We start from the raw sequence: 21,368 nt of genomic DNA, 5'->3' as shown, positions 1-21,368 counted from the left end.
TGAATGAAGAGACTGGTTTCTAGAATCTTCAATGACACACTTCTAAAATTTAAAAATAAAAAAATGGCAGGTTTCTTCAGAGTAAATCAAGCATGTTTTTAGCATGTTATTTGATCATTTCTAGTCTGATCATTATGATTTATGTCACAAGTCACACTGCTGAGTGAAATACTGAGTAAAAGGACACAACAGCTTGGATCTTATATATCAAGTAGAATTTAATCCTCTCAAAAAGCTTGAAGATTTTTATGTGATCAGAGCACCTTGCATCATTTCACAGCTATACAAACCATTGCCTACCTAGGGATTTACTTTATTGTTTTATTCTTGACGTATGTAACAAAGGAATAATGCTATTTATCAGACATTCTCACGGTAGACAGGAGCAGAAAAGATTAATAGGCTAATATTTATGAACTGCAATTCAGGTGATAAAATGTCTGTACCAGAATAAAACAAACATTATGCTAATGACAGGCTGTTGGCTGTAAAAAAAGAAAGAAAGAAAGAAGGAAAGAAGGAAAGAAGAAAGAAAAAGTGCTCAGAGAGACACCTTGGTTGGTTGCACAGATGTTGATCTCAGATAGATATTACAGAATTGCAATAATCATCTGTCACTAACTCCTAGACCAGCATAAGAGGAAGGCCTGAATACCCAATCTGCAGGAGGGGGAACAGAGATATAAGCAGTCAGACATCTATAACTGCCTGTCTGACTAAAGCTAAGCCCACAACACGAAAATCACCTGTTCTAACTTTTCTCTAGAAAAATTTATAGTTTATTTTTCTTTGGTTTAAAATACACAATATAATCACATTTTAGTGAAATTATAGCTAATTCTATAAACATGAAGACTATCTGAAAAATGCATATCCAGCTTGTTTTGGTGAGTGATTGTGTGTGTGTGTGTGTGTGTGTGTGTGTGTGTGTGTGTGCTTGATGTGCAGAGGAAGGTGACTGCTTTTCTCTAAGTCATTTCAGTTGTCTACAATGAACACCTCTTTCTGAATTAAAACAATTTTAAAATCAAATACAAATTTCTGTAATTAAAATCTTGATAGACCACTCCGTGGTTAAAAATTCTTGTTGCTCTTGTGGAAGATCAGAGTTCAGTTCCTAGCACCCAAGTGGAAGGCTCACAATGGCATGTAGCTTCAGCTCCAGGGAACCCAGTGGCCTCTTCTGGCCTCTGCAGGAACCCACACCCATATATTATAAACAGAAAGACACACACACACACACACACACACACACACACACACACACACACACACAGGGAGAGAGAGAGATACACAAAAATGTTTTAAAGAATTAAAATAGTTAATTAAAAATACAAATTCAAAGTACTTAAAATATAATTTTTAAATTAAAAGTACTAATAATTTAAATTTAATTTAAAATAATATTTTCACAAACATTCTCACATTTTGACTATGATTAATCTTGCCAAAGGAAATAATCAAGTGTAGACAAAAGTCACACAAATTTGTTTACAGAATCCTTTTTCGAATGTAAAAATTCCCCCACATGATGGGGTATGTCCTTATGTATGCTGTGACTACATGCTTCTATTATTGGTTGATGAATAAAGTTGTTGCAGCCAATGGGCAGGCAGGATTTAGCCAGATGGGAAATCTGAACAGGAACAGAGAAAGGCAAAGTAAAAGAGACACCATTTGGCTGCTGAAGAAGCAAGAGACTCAGTTTCACCAGTAAGTCAAGACCACATGGAGATACACAGATTAGCAGAAATGGGTTAATAATTAAGGGAGCTAGTCAACAAGAAGCCTGAGCAATATGCCAAACAGTTTATAATTAATATAAGTCTCTGTGTGCTTATATGGGACCAAACAGCTGCCAGTCTGGGCACGGCAGAAACTTCCGTCTATACCCACATATGCACAGGTATGGGAGAACCTGTCCCTAAACCATGGGTCAACCTTGTCATGAAATGCTACCTATCAAAGTTTATTGATAACATATGGACATTTGGGGTGCACAGTTCTGGAAGCTAGGTATGGTAGGAACAAACTACAGAGTTCACACTCTGTAGAATGAGGCAAGAAGACAGCCTGGGCTCTGCAGAAAGACCCTGAGAAGCAAACACACAAATACACAGTTCTGCCAGGCATGGTGGCACATGCCTTGACTCCCAGAACTCAGGAAGTATAAGGCAGGTTCATCACTGTTAGTTTTTGGCCAGCTAGAGCTGCATAATGAGACCCTGTCCCAAACAAACAACAACAACAACTCATAACAACAGCAAAACTCACAACTCCAAGAAAGTGCAGCGAAGGAAAGGTATAGATCTGACACATGGCTGGCCTGTTGAAAGTGGGGTGATTCCCTGAGTGTTTGTTTTGCTTTTTCACATATACTCTCCAAACTTCCCCTGTTGGGACATCATCATATTGATTCCCAAAATAAATGTTAAAGGGGGTAAAGAAAATGTCCATGGCTAAACCCACAACAGAACAAAACTGCACATGTGCGTTCAGATATGGTTTTGTAAGGGACTTGAAAACCTCAAAATAGGATATTGTTCACTGGGGTAGTACCACTGTGTGATCCCCAGTGCCTGGGAGGCCTCTGCCTTAGTCTCTTTGGGATGGAAGCAGACAAGGAAATGGAGAGGAGAGGCTCAGAGAAGGTAAACCCCTGTGCCAGGTAGAGCCCAGGCTGGAGCTTATTTCTTCTCTCATGGGAGGGGGGTGACACTATTACATAATTAGGAATGCAAGGAGGAGAGATAGAGGCATTGATCACAGAGATAAAGGGAGCATCCAAATGACACAGTACAGGAGTCCCCACTCAGGGTAGCTCCCTGCATGGCCGGGAGCTCCAATGCAGCTCCTTGGTAACCAGTAGCTTTATGCGGCAAACTTACTCATCCTCTGTACTGAAAATAATGGAACACCATATACAGTGTTGAGTCACTAGGAGACCTAAAAATAGGACAGCTCCAATGGCTTTTTATAGGAAACTATCAATTCTGTTCCCTAATTCTTATAACAAATAAGAGTTTCAGGCCATCCCTTTCCAGTTTTCTCTTATAACTTTCCCTCTCTCTGGTAGAGGTGTACATGAATGATCACACAACCCTATGCAGGCAGAGACGAATACATGACCACACAGAAGCATATCTAATACACACACTCCCAGAATTTACCCTAAGCATTCAACCTAATTGTCTTACATGTGTACACAGGAAAACATCAGATGGGCACAGAAGGAGATGGAAAGGACCTATGTGTGCAGTAGAGAGACAGGAATGACACATGTACAGAGAGACAGGCAGAACACGTGTGCACAAGAAACTGGAAGGACACATGTGCACAGAAAAAGACAGGAAGAATATGTGCACAGAGAGAGACAGGAGGACACGTGTGCACAGGAAGGAGATGGAAAGGACTTGTGCATAGGAAGGAAATGAAAGGACACGTGTACACAGGACAGAGAGGGATATTGACAAAAGCTCGCAGTTTTTCTGTGAAGGTGGTAAACCTGTAGTGTTTTTTCTTTCTTTTTTCTAATATATCCTAAAATTTATATAACATAACTGCAATGTCCCTATAACAAAAAAATTCTTTTCATGAAAAGGTGTTCAGCCATGCAGAAACCCTGCATATTTCTAACTGACTCATATGAAATAGGCCCACGGGACACGGCCTCCTGTAACCACTTTCTCTAAGGTCACCCGGGTATCCTCCTCTTGCTATACTACAAATGCTGCACCCCTCAGTTCCCATCTACCCACCTCTCTCTGTGGCGTTCAGTGTGCTCTTTCCTGTGGCAGCCTCCCCTCGTTGGCCTACATCTGCGCCAACTTTCTCCTCTGGTTCCTTCTTCCTCCAACTGTAGGCAGTAGCCTACAGCCCCCGTGCAGGGCTGCTCACCTCCCTTCCTGGATGAATATAAATTCTGGCTCTAGCCAAAGTCTAACTCAGGTTCTCTCTTCAGCTCATCCTCTACAAACCAGCATGCTCTGGGGCTCAGCCCACCCACGAAGTACTCAGAAACAATAATAGCAAGGGGTAAAGAAAGGCACCCCAGACCCAATGTGTGGGGTTTATACCACAGACAGAGGCAATTCTCTTTTCTCTTTCCATCACAGCTTTCTTTTTTAGATAACAAACCACTGGTCAGGACAGTGTCTCTTGAGTAACTGTGAAGACTTAAGTACTTCTCAGCCTTTGAATGGCTTTCTGGACAGGGCCAAAGGGAAGGCCAATCAGTAATTCAGATGTCCTCAATCTCACTCTGTTCGGGAGACTTTCATAAATCACTTCAAATCAGGTGACATAAGGAACAAAACTTTCTCTCCACCAGGTCTGACCAATGAAAAGTCCAACCTCAAACTGCCGGCAGATTCCATGTGTGGTGAGGACTCAAAAAACAACACCTTGAACACTGTCCCCACAGCAAGGAAGGGGCAAATGGGCTCCCACTGAGCTTGTCCATAGGAGCACCAGCGGCACTTTGAGGATTCAGCATGTAGATCTGGGTTGTGGGGACACATTCAGGCCAGACACGCTCAGTTCCATAAAGGCAAACCTCACCCCTGGGTCAAAGCTATATGTCCTGTATATGGGAAGAGTGACCCCACTTGTTGTCCATACAAACTCTTCTACATGACACAGTCACCAACCCCAACATTCTGTACCTTTGCCTTCACACTTACTCTTCCCTCTCTACTTCCATAGCCCCCATTCAAGGTCTTCACCAACATTACCCCCAAGCTTTCCCAAGTTCCTAGCATATTCTGTATACTCACACAATTGTGAAATCCTCAGTTCTAGCCATAATGATTTAAAACTATTTGCTACTTTAAAAATTACCAAACACCAAATGCTCCAGCAAATGTTTTTCCATGATCTGGATTTAAAGGAGCAAAAATAGAAAGAAAATTTATATTCTTCAACTTTTTTATCCCAGTTCATCACCTCTACTCCCCCACTCACCATCACCCCTGCTCACCCCCTCACCATCACCCCTGCTCACCTACTTCACCATCACCCCTGCTCACCCACTCACCATCACCCTGCTCACCTACCTCACCATCACCCCTGCTCACCCACCCAACTCACCATCACCCCTGCTCACCCACCCAACTCACCATCACCCCTGCTCACCCCCCTCACCATCACCCCTGCTCACCCACTCACCATCACCCCCTCACCATCACCCCTGCTCACCCACTCACCATCACCCCTGCTCACCCACTCACCATCACCCCCCTCACCATCACCCCTGCTCACCCACTCACCATCACCCCTGCTCACCCCCTCACCATCACCCCTGATCACCCACCTCACCATCACCCCTGCTCACCCACTCACCATCACCCTGCTCACTTACTTCACCATCACCCCTGCTCACCCACTTCACCATCACCCCTGCTCACCCACCCAACTCACCATCACCCCTGCTCACCCACTCACCATCACCCCTGCTCACCCCCTCACCATCACCCCTGATCACCCACCTCACCATCACCCCTGCTCACCCACTTCACCATCACCCCTGCTCACCCACTTCACCATCACCCCTGCTCACCCACCCAACTCACCATCACCCCTGCTCACCCACCCACCTCATCATCACCCCTGCTCACCCACCCAACTCACCATCACCCCTGCTCACCCCCCTCACCATCACCCCTGCTCACCCACTCACCATCACCCCCCTCACCATCACCCCTGCTCACCCACCCACCATCACCCCTGCTCACCCACCTCACCACAGCCTACTCACATTCATCATCTCTTTACTAGAAAATTCTATGGATTTCACTAGCATGGTATTTATATTCCTTTTGTGAACTTCGAGGGCACTTTAGTCTTTATTTCCCATATTATACACACACACACACACACACACACACACACACACACACACGACTCCACTTGTAATGTATACACAAAGGAAACAACTGTCCTTTCTTAAATGGAGAACCATTCATTGCCCCTCTAATTCATTTGTTAAGTTGTTTATTTAACATACACTCATCACATGTCTATTGAAGACTGGTACTGTACAGAGTGATGGACGCAAGGGTGTGCCAAGCAAATGAGGTCCTACTGCCATGGAAGGGTATCGGATTGGGGAATTAGTGCTGGCAGTGCAAAGTGGTGAGAGCTGAAACGGGAAGGGACTAGACCTAGGGCAGCCCGCACCACGCTCTACTAGAGAAGCAATAGCAGGGCTGAGAACTGTAGAGAAGAAAGAGACTTCAAGCAGAGGAACCAGCATGTGTGGAGGCCCAGAGTGGCAGTGTGTTCATTAACTGAGTGCTAGAGAGGTCTAGCCTTTCCTTAACTCATCTTTGTGACGTGAAGTTTTTTATTCAAAGTCTTAAATATCATAAATGTTAATAACTAGACTTTTTTCAAATGCACGAGATAATTTGGTTCTTATATTTAGACCAGACTAAAAGTCAACTTGACCATATTGCATCGCATCATCTATTATAAAGGTAACCAAGGGAGATACCCTTTCTCAGTGGTCCAGACAGTGGAATCCACAAAGCTCTCCTCAGTCTTTAATAGCTGGTGTGAATTCTTACCCACACGTAACCAGCTAGAGATGGGTTTTCTCCAAGGCGCTTCAGGACTTGCAATGTTTTCCTCAGATGAGAGAGAAGGTTAAGACCTGAGTTTTCTTATCTGAGGTATCATCTGACTGTTCTTTCAATAGGCCTGCTCCCAAACAAATGCTCTCCAGTGACCCTTTAGATGGAGAGCCACACTGGTTCCCACATAACAGCCCTCATCGTTTTCCTAGCTCAGGAATAACAAGGAACTAGGTGCCCTGCAAATATGGCAAAGCCTTTCTGTGGAACTAAGAAGGAAAATCGTAGTGCATTACTTCTTAGGTAAACATAGAAAGTCCTGAAGACTGATCAAGAGAACCTAATTAGTAAATTTACCATGTTGTTTGAGCAATGAGAGATGGGTGTGGTGAGGGTAAGACCAATGCCTGGGTTGTTACTGAATAAAGGGTGATGGGCATTTACCAACTGAATCTTCAAAACGTTTGTCTTTTCACTTTCTCTTCTGCTACTTTGTTTGGCTCCAGAGAAGGGTAAATAGGGAATGCAAATGGGTCTCTAAATCAGGGAGAAAAGTGAGGACAAAGAAAGCTCAGAAAGAGGAAGCAATGAATCCGGCACTGAGAATAGCAGAGGCAAACAAGCAGGAAAAGGACACAGTCCCTGTTAGACATGCTCAGCTTCTGCAGACCAAGGCCTTTCATCCTGTGTGCTCACAATCCTCTGGTGGCACACAGCAGGGAAGCTGGGAGCAGACAGAAGTGCTGCCACTTGCTGCTGTCACATTTAGGAAGGTCTCTTAGCACCCACAGAAAGCAGGCTGCAAGGCTGTTTAAATGACAAGCAAGCACTTCTCGACTTTGGACCCAACAGACTTGTGGCCTTGCTCCTACCGGTTCCGTTTGAGAAGTGTTGTATATATTCCCCCGTGGAAAGTCAAGAGGGTTGGTGTTCATTCCGCATTGATGGAGACACTATACACAACAGTGTAACCCCAGTGTAAAGCAATCATCGGATACTTTTTCAAGGACGCTAGAGGGCATGCAAAGTGTCTTTCCTATCCCCCTTATAGTGTCCGGGAGCCCAGAAAAGTCATAAGGAGATATGCTGTTTTCATCTTCTCTGCCTTGCCTCCATTGTAGTGTGCACCTGGGGTTAAACAGCAGGAGAATGAAAACAAAAGGCTTGGGTGTCCTTGTCCAGCTGAACACTGAAGCTCCCTAAGGGGGACTGCAAACTTACGAAACTGGAAAACCATGCTTATCTATGTCAGACATTTATGCCTCGTGTCTCAGATGAAGTGAGATATTATTACAGGAGGACCTATGTGTCTGAAGTCTTGAAAAGATCCCAAAATGCTGCTTCTAGCAGGGGCAACCCTTTAGTGATAAAAACCAGTAATATCCTCCCCACCCCCACCCCACCCCTGCAACAAACCACCCAAAGATCTATGTTCAGCAGGCTAACCACTCGAGGAATGCAATAATTTAAGTAAGGGCAAAGGTAGTAAGGTCCAATATGCAGTCCTTATCCTTGTCACTACATTGCCCCAAGTACCATGTCAAAACAACCATTCAAATGTCAGCATGTTTGCAGAAGTACATGGAAAATTCCTCCCATCGTCCACTCTCTTCTTCAGAATGAAGAAGAACAAAACAGAGAGTGAGCCAAGGTGCCTGCATGGGGACAGCTCTTATATAACCATGTGATTCTCAAATTGGTTCTGTCCCTTTCCATTGGAAAGGTTTTGACAATCTTCCTACACATCCAAAATGCCATCCACAGAATTAGAATCCCACGCCACAGAGTCAGCTCCCAGCTCCAGCTCCCTGACAGACATGAAACAGATATGTCCAAGCGAATATGGCCAGTAAGTTCACATCACGCAGAATTCAGAGTTAGGAAGGACACCGGCAAATGGTGGGCACTAGGCAAACAAGAACAAAAGAAAATGTATTGCAACTGTGCAGTGTCCCAGGACGGGGCATGTTCAGCTCACGTTGCTCTCCTCAAAACAGTCAAACTCAAAGGTGATGGAAAGCTTCTGTCTTGGTTATGAGTCTCCAATCTGGCCATTTCATCAGCAATTAATTGTCCCCCAAAACACTCAGCTCCATTATCTGGAATGCCCTGATATAATTCTCCAAAATCCAAATATCACCTACAGCAAAGGGTAAGTGGTTGAGGAACTTGAACTTATGATCTGGAATCTCTTAGATGCTCAGCCTAAGTTAAACTCTAATCATGCATATAGTCCTAGTACGGTGGAATCTGGGTATGGTGGTATATGCTTGTGTGCCTGTAATTGTAGCACTTGGTAGGTGATGCATGACTGTGAAATTGAGGTTAGCCTGGACCATACAGCAAGACATTTTCTCCAACACCAAAAATATATCATAGATAGGATCATTTGACTCAAAAGCTTTACATTGTATGTAGCAATATAAGTTTAATATATGTCATGGTTTTGAGTCTTTCTTGCTTATACAAATCATGTCTCCACAAGAACAGATACTCGAGTAGAATGAGTCTATAGAGACATGCTTAATGATGTGCCTAAGGCTAGACCCTCACTAGTAAACAAAAACTATTTCACCATGAAAGATGTGTGATAAATGATCAAAATAAGAAAAAATAAATTCCTACTTTATAAACATTCTTAGGAAAATTCCCTAGAATTCACAGAGATTGGGTCTGGTGTTGAAGCCTCCTCTTTTCACTCCTTAACTCACTTGGCTATGGTCAGATAAAGACTCATCCAGCTCATTCCAACCATCAGCTGCAGATAGCAATATGAGTAGAAAGGCTGTGTTAGTGAAGGGCGTTTGCTCAGTCTTCAATGGCCTGCTGAACAAACCTAAGGACATGAGTTGATCACCAGGCCCCGCAGGAAAAGTGGATGCAGTGGTGTATGTGTGCTTGTGGTCACTTCAGCTTAGGTTCCTGTGCCAGGGAGGTGGAGGCAGAAGAATCCCTGGGGCTCAAAGGCAAACTAGCCTAACTTAATTAATGAGCACCAGATACCAGTGAGGGACCCTAACTCAAAAATCAACACAAACAGCTCCTGGCCATGACTCTGGGAGGTAACCTATGGTCTGTACACACACACACACACACACACACACACACACACACACACACACACACACACACACGGTGTAGTAAGGCTACTGTACCCTTGTTGCTAATGTGCCATTAAAAGATTAAATAAACTGTGCACAGTCAACAACTGACAAGCAATGCAGCAGAGACACAAAACCTGGAGTCTGATGTTAGAGGCAGTGCAGGACATAAAAACATTATGCAACACTCATCTCCAGTAAAATTGGATTACTCCTAAGAACACCTCTAGCCCCTTCTATTTTCTTGTTTTCATCCCCATTCACCATCCCTTTTTTGATCCAGAGTTCCATTTACAAAGAAAAGCTGCCAAGGTTTATATGAAATGAAATGTAAGAGATGAATAATGGATATGTTAGTAAGTTTGCCTTCCGTCACAACCATATTATAAGAGAGATTCTTATAGATTTAAAACTAAAAATGGAAGAAGACTACAGATTGGGAAAATCCTCCTGAAACTTTTAGAACTACCTACATCACAGGTTAAATGCTCCTCAAGCACAGAGTTGCTCTTTCTCATCCTTGGAGTTTCCTATTACATGACTTTGTTCTGGAGCGCTGCCTAGCGGCCAGAAAGCAGATTACCTCTAAAAGGAGAAAACTCCTTTCCAAGGCCAGCAGCAGCAGGTCCTAAAATAGAAGGAAGCTGGGAAACCAGCAGTAGAATAAACCTGTTTCCTCTTCCTACTCCCAATAACCAACCCTGGGAAACTTTGTCTAGAGCTAAGATTAATTCTTTAAAAAATTAAAACTACAGGAAGAATGAAACTCAGATGTTGTCATGGCAATGAGTAACAGTTCATTGTTTTTACTACTTCCCTTCAAAATGCATCCTTAAAAATGTTGTAATAGTGCAATTATCCATATATTCTCTCTCCACACAGCATCAATGTCAGGTTGCTGGTGGCCCTGAAATAGGGTTATTCTACATTGTCATTACTGTTCTCCCCCCTTGCTGAGTCAAGAGGAGAAAGGAACACATCACATCCATAAAATCTCCAAATGGACAGAAATGGCAATGGTAGCACATGCTTTCAACAAAAGGAAACATGGGGCTGATTCTCCACCTCAGGTGGTGACAATTCAGTTCCAGGGTAGTGGGACAGGAAAGCTATATGACAGAACAAGTTATGAATGGCTTTCAGGTGTCTCTCTGGGCCCTGGGTGAAACCACCATGCCAGACCTCAGGTGTCAGTGTGTGTTGCTCTGGGCCAGTGAGGAACTGCACTTGCTTGCTTCCATGAGAAGTGAGCTTGGATGTCTTTCTGGGTTCTGGATGAGAGCCTTCAGCTTTCACTTTCTTCTGCTGCTTTGTCAACTAAAACTTTTAAACAACCATGTGCAGCCTCTGCACACGAAACTGAACATGAAACCAGAGTAAACTGTGTTCTACCTGCTCTGAACAAAGCCAACAAAGAAAGACCACAGAATATACCCAGCCTTACAGCTTAAAGGAAAATGTTGGACATGATGGTCAAAAGGTGCTACTTAGACAAGAAATGCCATCGGAGTCAGGCCAAGCTTCCCAGAGCACTGTTCAGTTACCCAACACCCTGGCTCACTTTGACTCCATTTACCACCCCTGACCTCTCGATGGCACTGCTGCCACATGGTTTAATGGAGTATGTTTTAAAACCTCAAAATGCATTACTGGTGTTGTTTAGTCAATATTGATTTGGAGTTTCCATTTCAAGTACATTGTGTAGCATTACCATAACAGGATAGGACAACAAAGTAAATCTAGATGCACTATGCCTCACATAGAAACTTTCAGAGCAGCAGGAAGAGAAACAACTGAAAATCAGACTCCAGAAATGAAGGAGCCGATAAAAGTTGTATCCCAGACACAGAAGTCAAGTTCCATTTCACAAGGAGGACAGTGAGACATCTTCGAATGCCTCTTTCTAGTGCCTTCAATGCAGCCTTGGAGACTAAGAGGCCCATGACTTGACAGCAATCTCTCATGCAATGCACCAGGCATGTATCAGCCAGAGCTTCAGGGTGGCTGGGAGCTAATTGCTGTGGTTTTGCACCACCTGGTGGCTATTTCTGCTCTGGCTTTGCAAGGGATTAAACTAGCTGTGTTTTGTTGCTCTTCCTGTTGCTGGTTTGTTTTGTTTTGATATAATAATTTTGATCATGTCTTCCCCCTCTCCTAAACCTTGCCAGACCACCCCCTTCTCTAACCACCCAAAATTTTTTAAATTGTTTTAAGTCCATATGACCTCAATTTGAAACAATGTTGTATCTAAAAATTATTAGAACTGGGTGTGCAGCATGCTGGAGGGGGAAAGAATGTGCATGATTGCAGTGAAGCACCAATGAGGTTGAGAGAGGTAAGAACTCTTCCCCAAGAACCAGACCCACGCAGTATCTGCTTGTGAATTCATAAGAACTATATACAAAGCTGGGCATGGTGCTAAACATTAGAGAATGGAGCTTGCCACTACCTAACGGTAGAGGTCTGGAGGTCTGTACAGACAGACAGGAAGTGAGATGGCTGGGCAGAAACAGAATATAAACAGGGAGAAACAGGAACTCACTGTGTTGTCTGCTGTGATTCTAAGGAGATAAGGTATGGCAGTAGCTTGCTCTTTTTCTCTGATATCTCAGCATTTTCCTCTGTATCTGATTCTGGGTTTGTATTACTTAGACTAATTAAGAACTCCATTTACAGCCGGGCGTTGGTGGCGCACGCCTTTAATCCCAGCACTCGGGGGGCAGAGGCAGGCGGATCTCTGTGAGTTCGAGGCCAGGCTGGACCGACAGCCTCCAAAACAGACAAACCCTGTCTCGTAAAACCAAAAAAAAAAAAAAAAGAACTCCATTTACATCCACGAGTTCCCTGGGTAGGAAGCAGTAGGTAGAGCATGTATCCTCACAAATATTAGCCAGGATTTCCCTGGGGAGCAATGGACCATTCTATGAAGTTAAAATGTATAGAATTTTAAGAGGTACGATGAGTCCTTCAGCTTTTGTGAACTATTATTCATGGTTACATATGTAACTAGGAGATAAGTCACAGAACTGACTAGTAATCCCACCCAATTATCTCATTGATCCAATGGGAAAGTGGTTCAATTTTCAACAAAGCTCATTGTACACTGTGCTTAAAAAACAAAGTTTTAATCAGTTTTCTGCCTGACTGAGAAAAAAGCAAAAAGAAAGGCTTAGGACAGCTGCTAATGCTTGCCCCAAAGACTCAACACAGCATCTTCTCAATTCATGAATCCCACATTCAAAGCCAAGTCAGAAAGAAACTAACAGAGCCCTGGCCAGGGCTACAACTGTCACCAATTTTAAAGCTGCTCCCCACAGTCCTCACAGGCCGTGAGGTGTGGCTGGTGCCCTGGTGGTCTTTCTATAGATGAACTCGTGGCTCCTCCATTTCAGGAAGAATGTTAGCACCCAGCGCCATTTGCTTCTTCTCTCTCTGGGACCTGGCCCTTTGAAACTAAGAGTCATAACCATCTTACAAGATCAAGCGGCTTCGTGTTAAAGGGAGGCGTCTCTCTCAGTTGTTACAAACCACACAGTAGCTTTACAACACAGGCCACACAGTAACTCTACATCAAGATTCTGGTATAGTGAGACCCTGTCTTAAACTATATGTATATCCTAGAATTATTTTATTAGGAAGCCCTGTTCTTTCGGGCTGGTGAGCCAAGGAGTGTAAAATCTATCTACCTCCTCTATCAAACTGACATCCTTAAAAACTGTCTTTTCTGCCTTGTTGGAGCAGCAGGCCCTTCTAGGTTGGTATCAAGGTTGGTTTTAATGTCAACGTGCCACAAGTTAGAGTCATCTGAGTGAGGAGTATCACGACATAACTGTCCCAGTTGCCTTGCTTGATGTAGGAAGACTCCCCTACACAAACACACACACACACACACACACACACACACACACACACACACACACACACACACGGCCTATTGGTTTTATTCCTCCAGGGAACCCTGGTTAATACACTGGGAAAACATAAAACCTTACCAGTGCCTATGGTTCCCAAACCATGTAATTCCCGAAATGAAGGTAGTGTCTGGCACAGCCAAGCTCCCCTTCGATTCCAGTAACCTTGAAATAAAAAGCTGCTGCCCAGTCTGCAGCTGAGGGAGCTAATCACATGCGTGTTAAAAGACGGCCATCATAGCCCATGGCTCGGAAAAGAGAAGCTCAAACCTGGCCTCCGTACACTCCTAAGAACCTGTCTATTCAATGCTTCCTGGGCTGTCTACTGGGAAGAAACAAAACAAGAAATTAAATTTCTCCTATAAATGCAACTTTTATTCAAAGAGATACAAACATTATCCAAACATCAAACATCAGACTGTTCTTTCAAGTTCAGAGTTTGACAGGCAGGATAGTCTTTGTTTTGGAAGCACTGAAATAATTCAACACAGGTCTGCTGAGACTACAGCAGGTGGGGAAAGTTGTCAGCCAGCCTGCAGCGTTTCTGCAGAGTGGCCGCTAGGTGGCAGAATGAGCCTGTGTATCTGCACTCAGGCCTGTTTCTTCTTGACCCCGGTTTCCCCAGTGAAGCATGTTTGTCAAGATTGTTGGCTCATTTTCCCCATAGATCATTACTCAACAGTCTTTCCAATTTCTTAACCTTCTGATGCAAGAACCTGGCCTGGACTTTGGGAGATACTTCTAAGGATGTTTTTTAAGTGAAAATTAAAGAATCATGGGGAAAAAAGTCAAGGAAAGCAGCATTCCCTCTAAGCTATTCTCTAGTGAATGCCTTTTCCCCCTAAAATAACTTTTAGATTCTTCCTGGAAAGTGCTGTATAAATTTGAGAATCCTCAGAACCACATCAAACTGACTTTTGGTGAAAAAGCCCCATCCTTGACCACCACATATTTTAAGAAACACAACACCCACTAGACAGAAGGTCAAGAATCTCCTATACCTGGAAATGGGAGTGTGTAAGGATTTGTCAATAGTGCTAGGTCAGATAGCAAAATACTGAGGAAAATCACTCATCCATTTATCCCTTGGCTTTCGATATAAATACACAGGCTAAAAACACCAAGGATGCCCCTTCAAGCACCTTCACTCTCAGAGAAACCAAGCATCCTTGGCTTTCTTGCTGCATTCTAGGTCCACCAAGACCTTGGACAGATAAACAGTACACAGAAAGAGCACTTAGTTGCTAGTTGGTACATAATTCAAGAGAAATCGGTGCCAGGATGAGTTCCATGTGGCGATTTTGACAATTTGTGTGTAAAAAAGGCCAGATGATCCTGCACTGCTTCCAAGTCAAATAGACATGGCTTGCCCTCCCCATACAGAAGGAAAACTTAAAAGGCAGTGAGGCGAGGTGGGAGATGGATGCTGTCCACCTAACTGGGCTGCATCTCTGGAAAAGGACCAACACTAAGGTGAGAGAGGGGACATCCACAGATACCATGACACAGGGAAGTCACCAGCTAATTGAATTCATCAAAAGATATGAGATGGTAGAATACACAAACCCTGCCAGAATGCTTGTAAAATAAGTTGCAAAGCTAAATATGTTATTAAATATTCTTATTTGGATTTGCACTATAAAACCAATAGCTTGGGCATTTTTTTAATTAAAGAGGCATTATAAAAAAGGCTGAAAGATGGTCACTTTGACCCATTCTAGATAAAATATGAATTACTGGATGCCTATTGAAAGCAACCTGGCAAATCAAAAACTCGTTGGGATTTTTTTTCCAGGAAAAAGTATCTGAAATAAAAAACACTGCCAAGTGATTTCTAATCACTAAAGCCAAAATCTTATTTGTGTAATTAATGATAGAGTTTAAAATGGAAACCGAATTTTACAACTGCAGAATTTCAAGTTACCTAAAGGTCACTCCCAAACTGGTGATGCTTTAGGTTGGAGTAGAATGCAGGCACCAATCATAACAATACATGTTGTGTTTTCATTTGTAAAGTGTGTATGTGTGTGTGAGTGTGTATGTGTGTAACAACCCATTAACATTTGTAGCAAAATGACACTTTCAAAACACTATATATAAATTTCATCATGACTCAGTTCTAGGAGACGTCCAGCTTTCTCTAGATATGGAATCAAGCTGTGTGAGTAATCCAATCACCAGCCCAATGATAAGATGCATCCTAGAACTGTCACCATTCATTCCACTCAAGAGAACCACAGCATCTTATGAAGGAGGCTCACGAAGGCTCACTGCATTCCGGGCTAACTACTCTCCATTACCCTTAATCAGAACTGGATAAACAAGAGAAGTATTAGTCACACTTGTGTAACTTATTCCATTTCACCAGAGCCAGGAGAGATTTTCATGTGATCCTATTTAAACCAGCTGAACATCTGGAAATGTGGAAACTCTTCTGTAAAGCACAAGAGGACCACACGTTCGATGTGACTGAGGTCAGATGGGGAGGGTGGGAGGAGACAGCTGACTGGAGTCAGAGTACTTACAATGAAGCCAAGTTTTTTATAATCCCGCGTGTACATGGACTTGCGTTTCTCCATGCTGCCACTGCTGTTGCTAGGCTCCAGCTCCGCATCAAAAGCAATTCTTCGGAGTTCAAATATGATGTCTCTCTGGGCCTGAAGGAGTTAGAGAGGGAAAGACAAGATGTGAAAAAGGAAGCTGATTTCACTGCGTGATGTGACATAAGAGCCCCATTTTCCTCAGAGTCTAAATGTATCGCTGCGTTCAGGCGAGGCAGAAGAGAAGAAAGCCATGGCCTGAGTTAGAGCTCTGCAGACTCCTCCGTGTGTGTGCGGCTTAGGCTTGGCACTAATCTACAGTTATCCTTCAGCCAAGTCATTTGCAGTACTGATAAATATTAGTCAGGGCGGTCCTACATAAAAGCCCCAAATACAACACAAGGGCTGGGATTGGAGGAGGCTAAGTTGGAGAATCTATGAGTAATGTTTTCTTGAAACAAAGTAATAGGCACACAAGGTTCCTGAGCAGTATTTGGGCTAGAAGGGATCTCATTCCATCAAGGCCTGACTTCATGGAAACTAGCACACAATAAAAATAAGAGCCCAAAGACAGAAACAATGCCAAGTGTCCTTCCAAGGGTGAGGATGGTTCCAGACAAACAGTGGGATGTTGCTTAGCCTCAGACAGGAGCAAATTTCTAACACATTACCACATGGAAGAACCTTAGAAATATGCTGTAAGACTCTGTCTCCAAGAAATATCAGAGAAGCTACAACTATGAAGGCTCACCATGGCTGACTAAAGAATACCTGAACACGGACAATGCCAGCAGACACGCTAATGTGGAAGGGGGAGGTTCATGAGGCCTCAAGCCTAGACAAATAACTACAAATAACTAGGGAACACTAAGACTGGGAGAAATAGTCTTCCCCAGGAAAGAGCACATCACTTGGTTATGCAATACTGAATGGTCAGCCTTGAAATCACACACACACAGGTAACTTTATATTGATGGAGCAGGTTGCATTTATGTATTTAGGAATACACATGTACATAACAAGGACTAAAGAAAAAGAGGCCATGAATTTGAATTTGAGAGCAAGGGAAGTATGTACATAAGAGGGCCTGGAGGTGGGGAATGGGGAGGGGGAAATAATGTAACTAATTATATTTTAATCTAAAAAATAAATATCTACAATAAAAATTTAGAGAAGAATGAGCTAGACACAAAGTGACAGATATCTTTTTTCTACTTATTGAGTCTTCCTAAAGTAGTTAAATTAATAGGAAAAGAAGGCAGAACAGTGATTTAGAAGGAGGCAGAAGGGAGGGCAGCATTGGGGGAAGAGCAAATATGGCTTAATGGGCACAGAAATTCAGTTTGGCAACATAGAAAGAAGCTTGGAGATGAATACAGTGAGATCTACAACAATGTGAATGTAGTTACTGGTTAAAATGATAAATTATGCCATGTGCATTTTTTTCAGTAAAATAAGAGGGAGAGTTTACAAACGAAGAGTGTTGCTCCATCATAGTAAGATGCACTGGTCTCCCTCTCCCCATGTTCAGGTGCACTGATCTCCCTGTCTATATATTAAGATGCACTGGTCTCCCTCCCTCTCTCCATATTCAGATGCACCGGTCTCCCTTCCTCTATAGTAAAATGCACTGATCCCCCTCACTCTATATTAAGATGTACTAGTCTCCTTCTCTCAAGCAGCAAAACTGTCTTATCTCCCTGGGATTACCATGCTTTGCCTGGCAAATAAAAAAATGGGGCACAGTCATTGGCCTATCCAAGCCATCACTCTTCAGCACAAGGCTCTCCCCATGAATGACATGCTGCAACAGCCCCACACTCCACACGTGCAGCTCCACATCTGCAATAGATCAGGCCCTCACGTGCCAATAATGAATGTTCTCCTTTCCAAAGCTGCAGCACTGTTTGAGTTGAAAAATGTATGCAGGGGAGGGGCAGGGTTCCCAGCTGTTTCCTCTCCCTCCTCCTCTTACAGGGAAGTTCCCTCAAAGCCTTTTGGGTGGAAACAGACTGTTGTATACACAGGGACAGAGGTAGCAGGGAATTAGAGAAAACAGCCAAGCAACAAAAACGTCAGCCTAGAAATGAGGGGTCACTAGGGAAAAGGAAGAGGTCTTCCTTAGAATTCTACCCATAGTTTTAAGATACTGGAGAATGGAAACATTCCCCACTTGTAGAATTAATGCCACACATGACCTTCCATAGCCCCTCAGTTGTCTGGCAACTTGACTCCATTTAATATATTATGGTCAAGATCCCAGGGCTTTACTCTCAAACTCTTAACCATAAAGGAAGAATATGCATGTGTACAGGACCCTGGAATAACTCATTCATTTTATTTGCTGATCCTAGGTTCACCTAGACTTTAAAATCACATACCTAAGTCCTGAGATGACAATCGAACAATTATAAAAATCACATAAAGCTCCTGATTTCAGGGCAGCTCAAGGACAGATATTTGATGACACTGTCTCTCTGTCGTTGTCGTTCTTTCACTTGTGTGGAGTACCCACCCACCTGGTCCTGGGGGTCCATCTTGGTCATCATCCTGTCTTCCAGAAGGTTAAAGGTCAGCACTTGAAGAACATATAACTGGTGTGCCATCTCATTGTTGATGGCCCGCTGTGCTCGGATGACATGCTAGAGACATGATTGACAAATTATATTTTTTAAAATTAGTAAAAAAAGAATTCAGGCCACAAAGTTAACTCTTGCCATGATTCTGAAACTCTGACATGTGAGAACTTCCTTACCCTGAAGAACCTTCAACCAAGCCCAAGACCCAGACAGTTTGCAGAGATAACACAACAGGACAACTTTCATATATAAAGTAGGAGGGCTATGGCTACACTTCCAGTGTCCTAAACACCCAGAGCCAGGCACCCTGAGGCTAGACAACCCATAAACTCCATAGCCCACTGAAATCACCAGTGCTGAACCTGAAAAGCCACATTGCTGGAATGTGTTCCTTAAAGCATCCCTTTCCTAGGAAACTACAGTACAGGCTCTGGCTCACAATTTTCTGCAGTTCTCTTGTATCCTGTGTCCTCCTTCTGTGTGATTCCCATGGTATGGCACATCCTTTCTTGTAGAATATGACACTCCTTTGGTGAATTTTAAGTCACAAGCTTTTGTTGTTGTTGTTTTATATAGTGGCAGTGACCTTTTGATCGGTTTTCTTCTCCATACCTAAACATGGGTAAAACCTATATTTCGTGTGTGTGTGTGTGTGTGTGTGTGTGTGTGTGTGTTTAAGTTTGATGAACTCCAGAATTATAACATCAGATTTGGGTTGGGACTGTTTGGTAAACATTAAACTTGCTTCCTTCCAATAATGGTTAAGGATGTAGTAAAGAACTTTCTATTTGGTTCATCTCTAAACATTCACAAGGTTAACACTGTGAGCTTCTTTTCCGCTGAAGTTTAAGGACCTTCTCTCAGGACCTTCCATACTTCCAACTAGTTTTACCGTCAGAAACAATACAAGCTCATTTTGGTGGATTTTTTGAGTCAAGTAGTTCCTGATTTCTTTTTCCTGCAAAGCTAAGCTGAGGTGCCTGTAGTAAATCTGATGCCCTGAGTATGTTCTGCTTGACTTCTTCCAGCAGGAAGAAGCTGCCCTCTAGCAACACAAGGCAGCTGCTACAGTACAGCACTATTTGTGCCAATTCCAAAACAAACTCCCTCTCCTGGCCTGGCCCTACTGATAAACTCCAGTGGCAAATCACAGAACAATCCACACACTCCAAGTCATCTCTCCCCAACACAGTGGCTTCAGCACACAGGTACTCACTGTTAAAATGATGTAGCGCAGCTGCTTCTGAGCCAAGATATTAGCCATCTCCTGTGAAAGAAAAACATGGCCACCAAAGGCTTCAGTTAGAAAGACTCACTTCAATATGGCAGGAATGACTTCATCCTTGGGTGTGCTTCGTAACTGTATATCAGCAGTATTTCTTAGGAAATAGCCAATTTCAATCAATTTTGTACATTCCACTTGGATTATGAAATCCATGTCCAAAAGCAAAGTAGAAAATTTTTTTCAATTTTTTTTCTAAAAACAAAGAATTAAAAATGCTAACACTTCAAAGGACAGACATGGTTCTGTCCCTGTGGGATTGTCTCTGTGTCTTCCTCAGCTCTTACCATTCCCTTTTTTAACTTTGTAAATTCACTTATAAGGAAACTACTGTTAAATAAGCAGACCAAACCCCCATCCCCCAAAAAAAGAAGGAAAGAAAAAGTCAAATGTTTAAAGTCTGCCAAAAGGCAGTTCATCCTAATTTGTGCAAAATGAGAATGAGGAACACAGACCCTAGACTTGGAGGAAGCTATGCAAGTGAACAGATACTATGCGCTGGAGCTCACACTCATTACCTAGGGTCAGCCTCTCCTCTGTACTTTGCACTTGGCCTTTTTTTGACTGGTATAGAGGATTTGGGGTGATTTATTAAATGGACTTGTGATGGTTAATCTTGCTTGTCAACTTGACAGACCTAGGAAAAGGGAACTTTAACTGAGTAAGTGTTTTGACCAGATTTTCCTGTGGGCCTCTCTGTAAGGCATGTTCTTGATTGCTAAATGATGAAGGTAGTGCTGTCCTTAGGTAGCTGGAACTGGGATGCTTAAGCTAGCCGATCAAGGGCTTGGAAGCAAGTCAATGAGAGCCTCCCTATGGCTCCTGCTTGGGTTCCTACCCTGGCTTCCTTCAATAATGGAATGTAACTTGTAAGCTGAAATAAAGCCTTTCCTCTCATAGACACAGGAAGCACACTGAAGAGGACTGATTCAAAGATTGTATTTACAACAGCAGGTACTAAGGAAAGATTAGTCAAAACAAGCCTTGAAACTTTCAAATATGAAAATACTGCTTATATTCAGGAAGACACCAAAATATTCTCTTTTGTGGTTGTTGGGGAGTATTTTTGGCATTGCGATGCTCACCAAGTAGAGAAGGCGCTAAACTACCACAAAGCAGACTAGATTCTACCAAGATTAAAGTAAATTTGCAGAAAGCTGGGAGAATCCAGAGCATAAGGAGGGAAGATAAGAAGGGGACATTCAGGCAAGGAGGGCAGGAGCAGACCGGGAGAGCAGGGCCCATTTATCTAGGCTGACAAAGGAAATATGGATGACTTACAGTCAGAGGACAATCAAGGATGTCAACATTGCTCTCTACATCAACCTAACAGCGCCATCACCACCAAGATAGGAAAGCAAGCAGGAGAGAAGAGGGGATGGA

General features: G+C 43.1%; 1 protein-coding gene across 4 annotated transcripts in view; it reads right to left on the bottom strand.

The window, feature by feature from the left end:
• Elmo1 (engulfment and cell motility 1) overlaps positions 1-21,368 on the bottom strand; it is a 515,537-nt gene that overhangs the window by 300,609 nt on the left and 193,560 nt on the right. For 3 of the 4 annotated variants that reach the window (XR_005880782.1, XM_040755636.1, XM_040755637.1), the window contains exons 11-14: positions 21,267-21,311; positions 19,920-19,970; positions 18,644-18,766; positions 16,110-16,241 (exon numbers count right to left, since the gene is read on the bottom strand). Coding sequence is in view for 3 of the 4 variants with exons in the window: in XM_040755636.1 (XP_040611570.1) it covers positions 16,110-16,241; positions 18,644-18,766; positions 19,920-19,970; positions 21,267-21,311 (351 nt within the window). In the remaining variant the exon portion in view is untranslated. The remainder of the gene's footprint in view (positions 1-16,109; positions 16,242-18,643; positions 18,767-19,919; positions 19,971-21,266; positions 21,312-21,368) is intronic. The other variant, XM_005071815.4, reaches the window with a different exon arrangement.

Source organism: Mesocricetus auratus, unplaced genomic scaffold (genome assembly GCF_017639785.1).
Source record: "Mesocricetus auratus isolate SY011 unplaced genomic scaffold, BCM_Maur_2.0 Super-Scaffold_100013, whole genome shotgun sequence".
Classification (NCBI taxonomy): domain Eukaryota; kingdom Metazoa; phylum Chordata; class Mammalia; order Rodentia; family Cricetidae; genus Mesocricetus; species Mesocricetus auratus.
The sequence above is the reverse complement of the archived record's forward strand: the minus strand, read 5'-3'. Positions and strand labels throughout refer to the sequence as shown.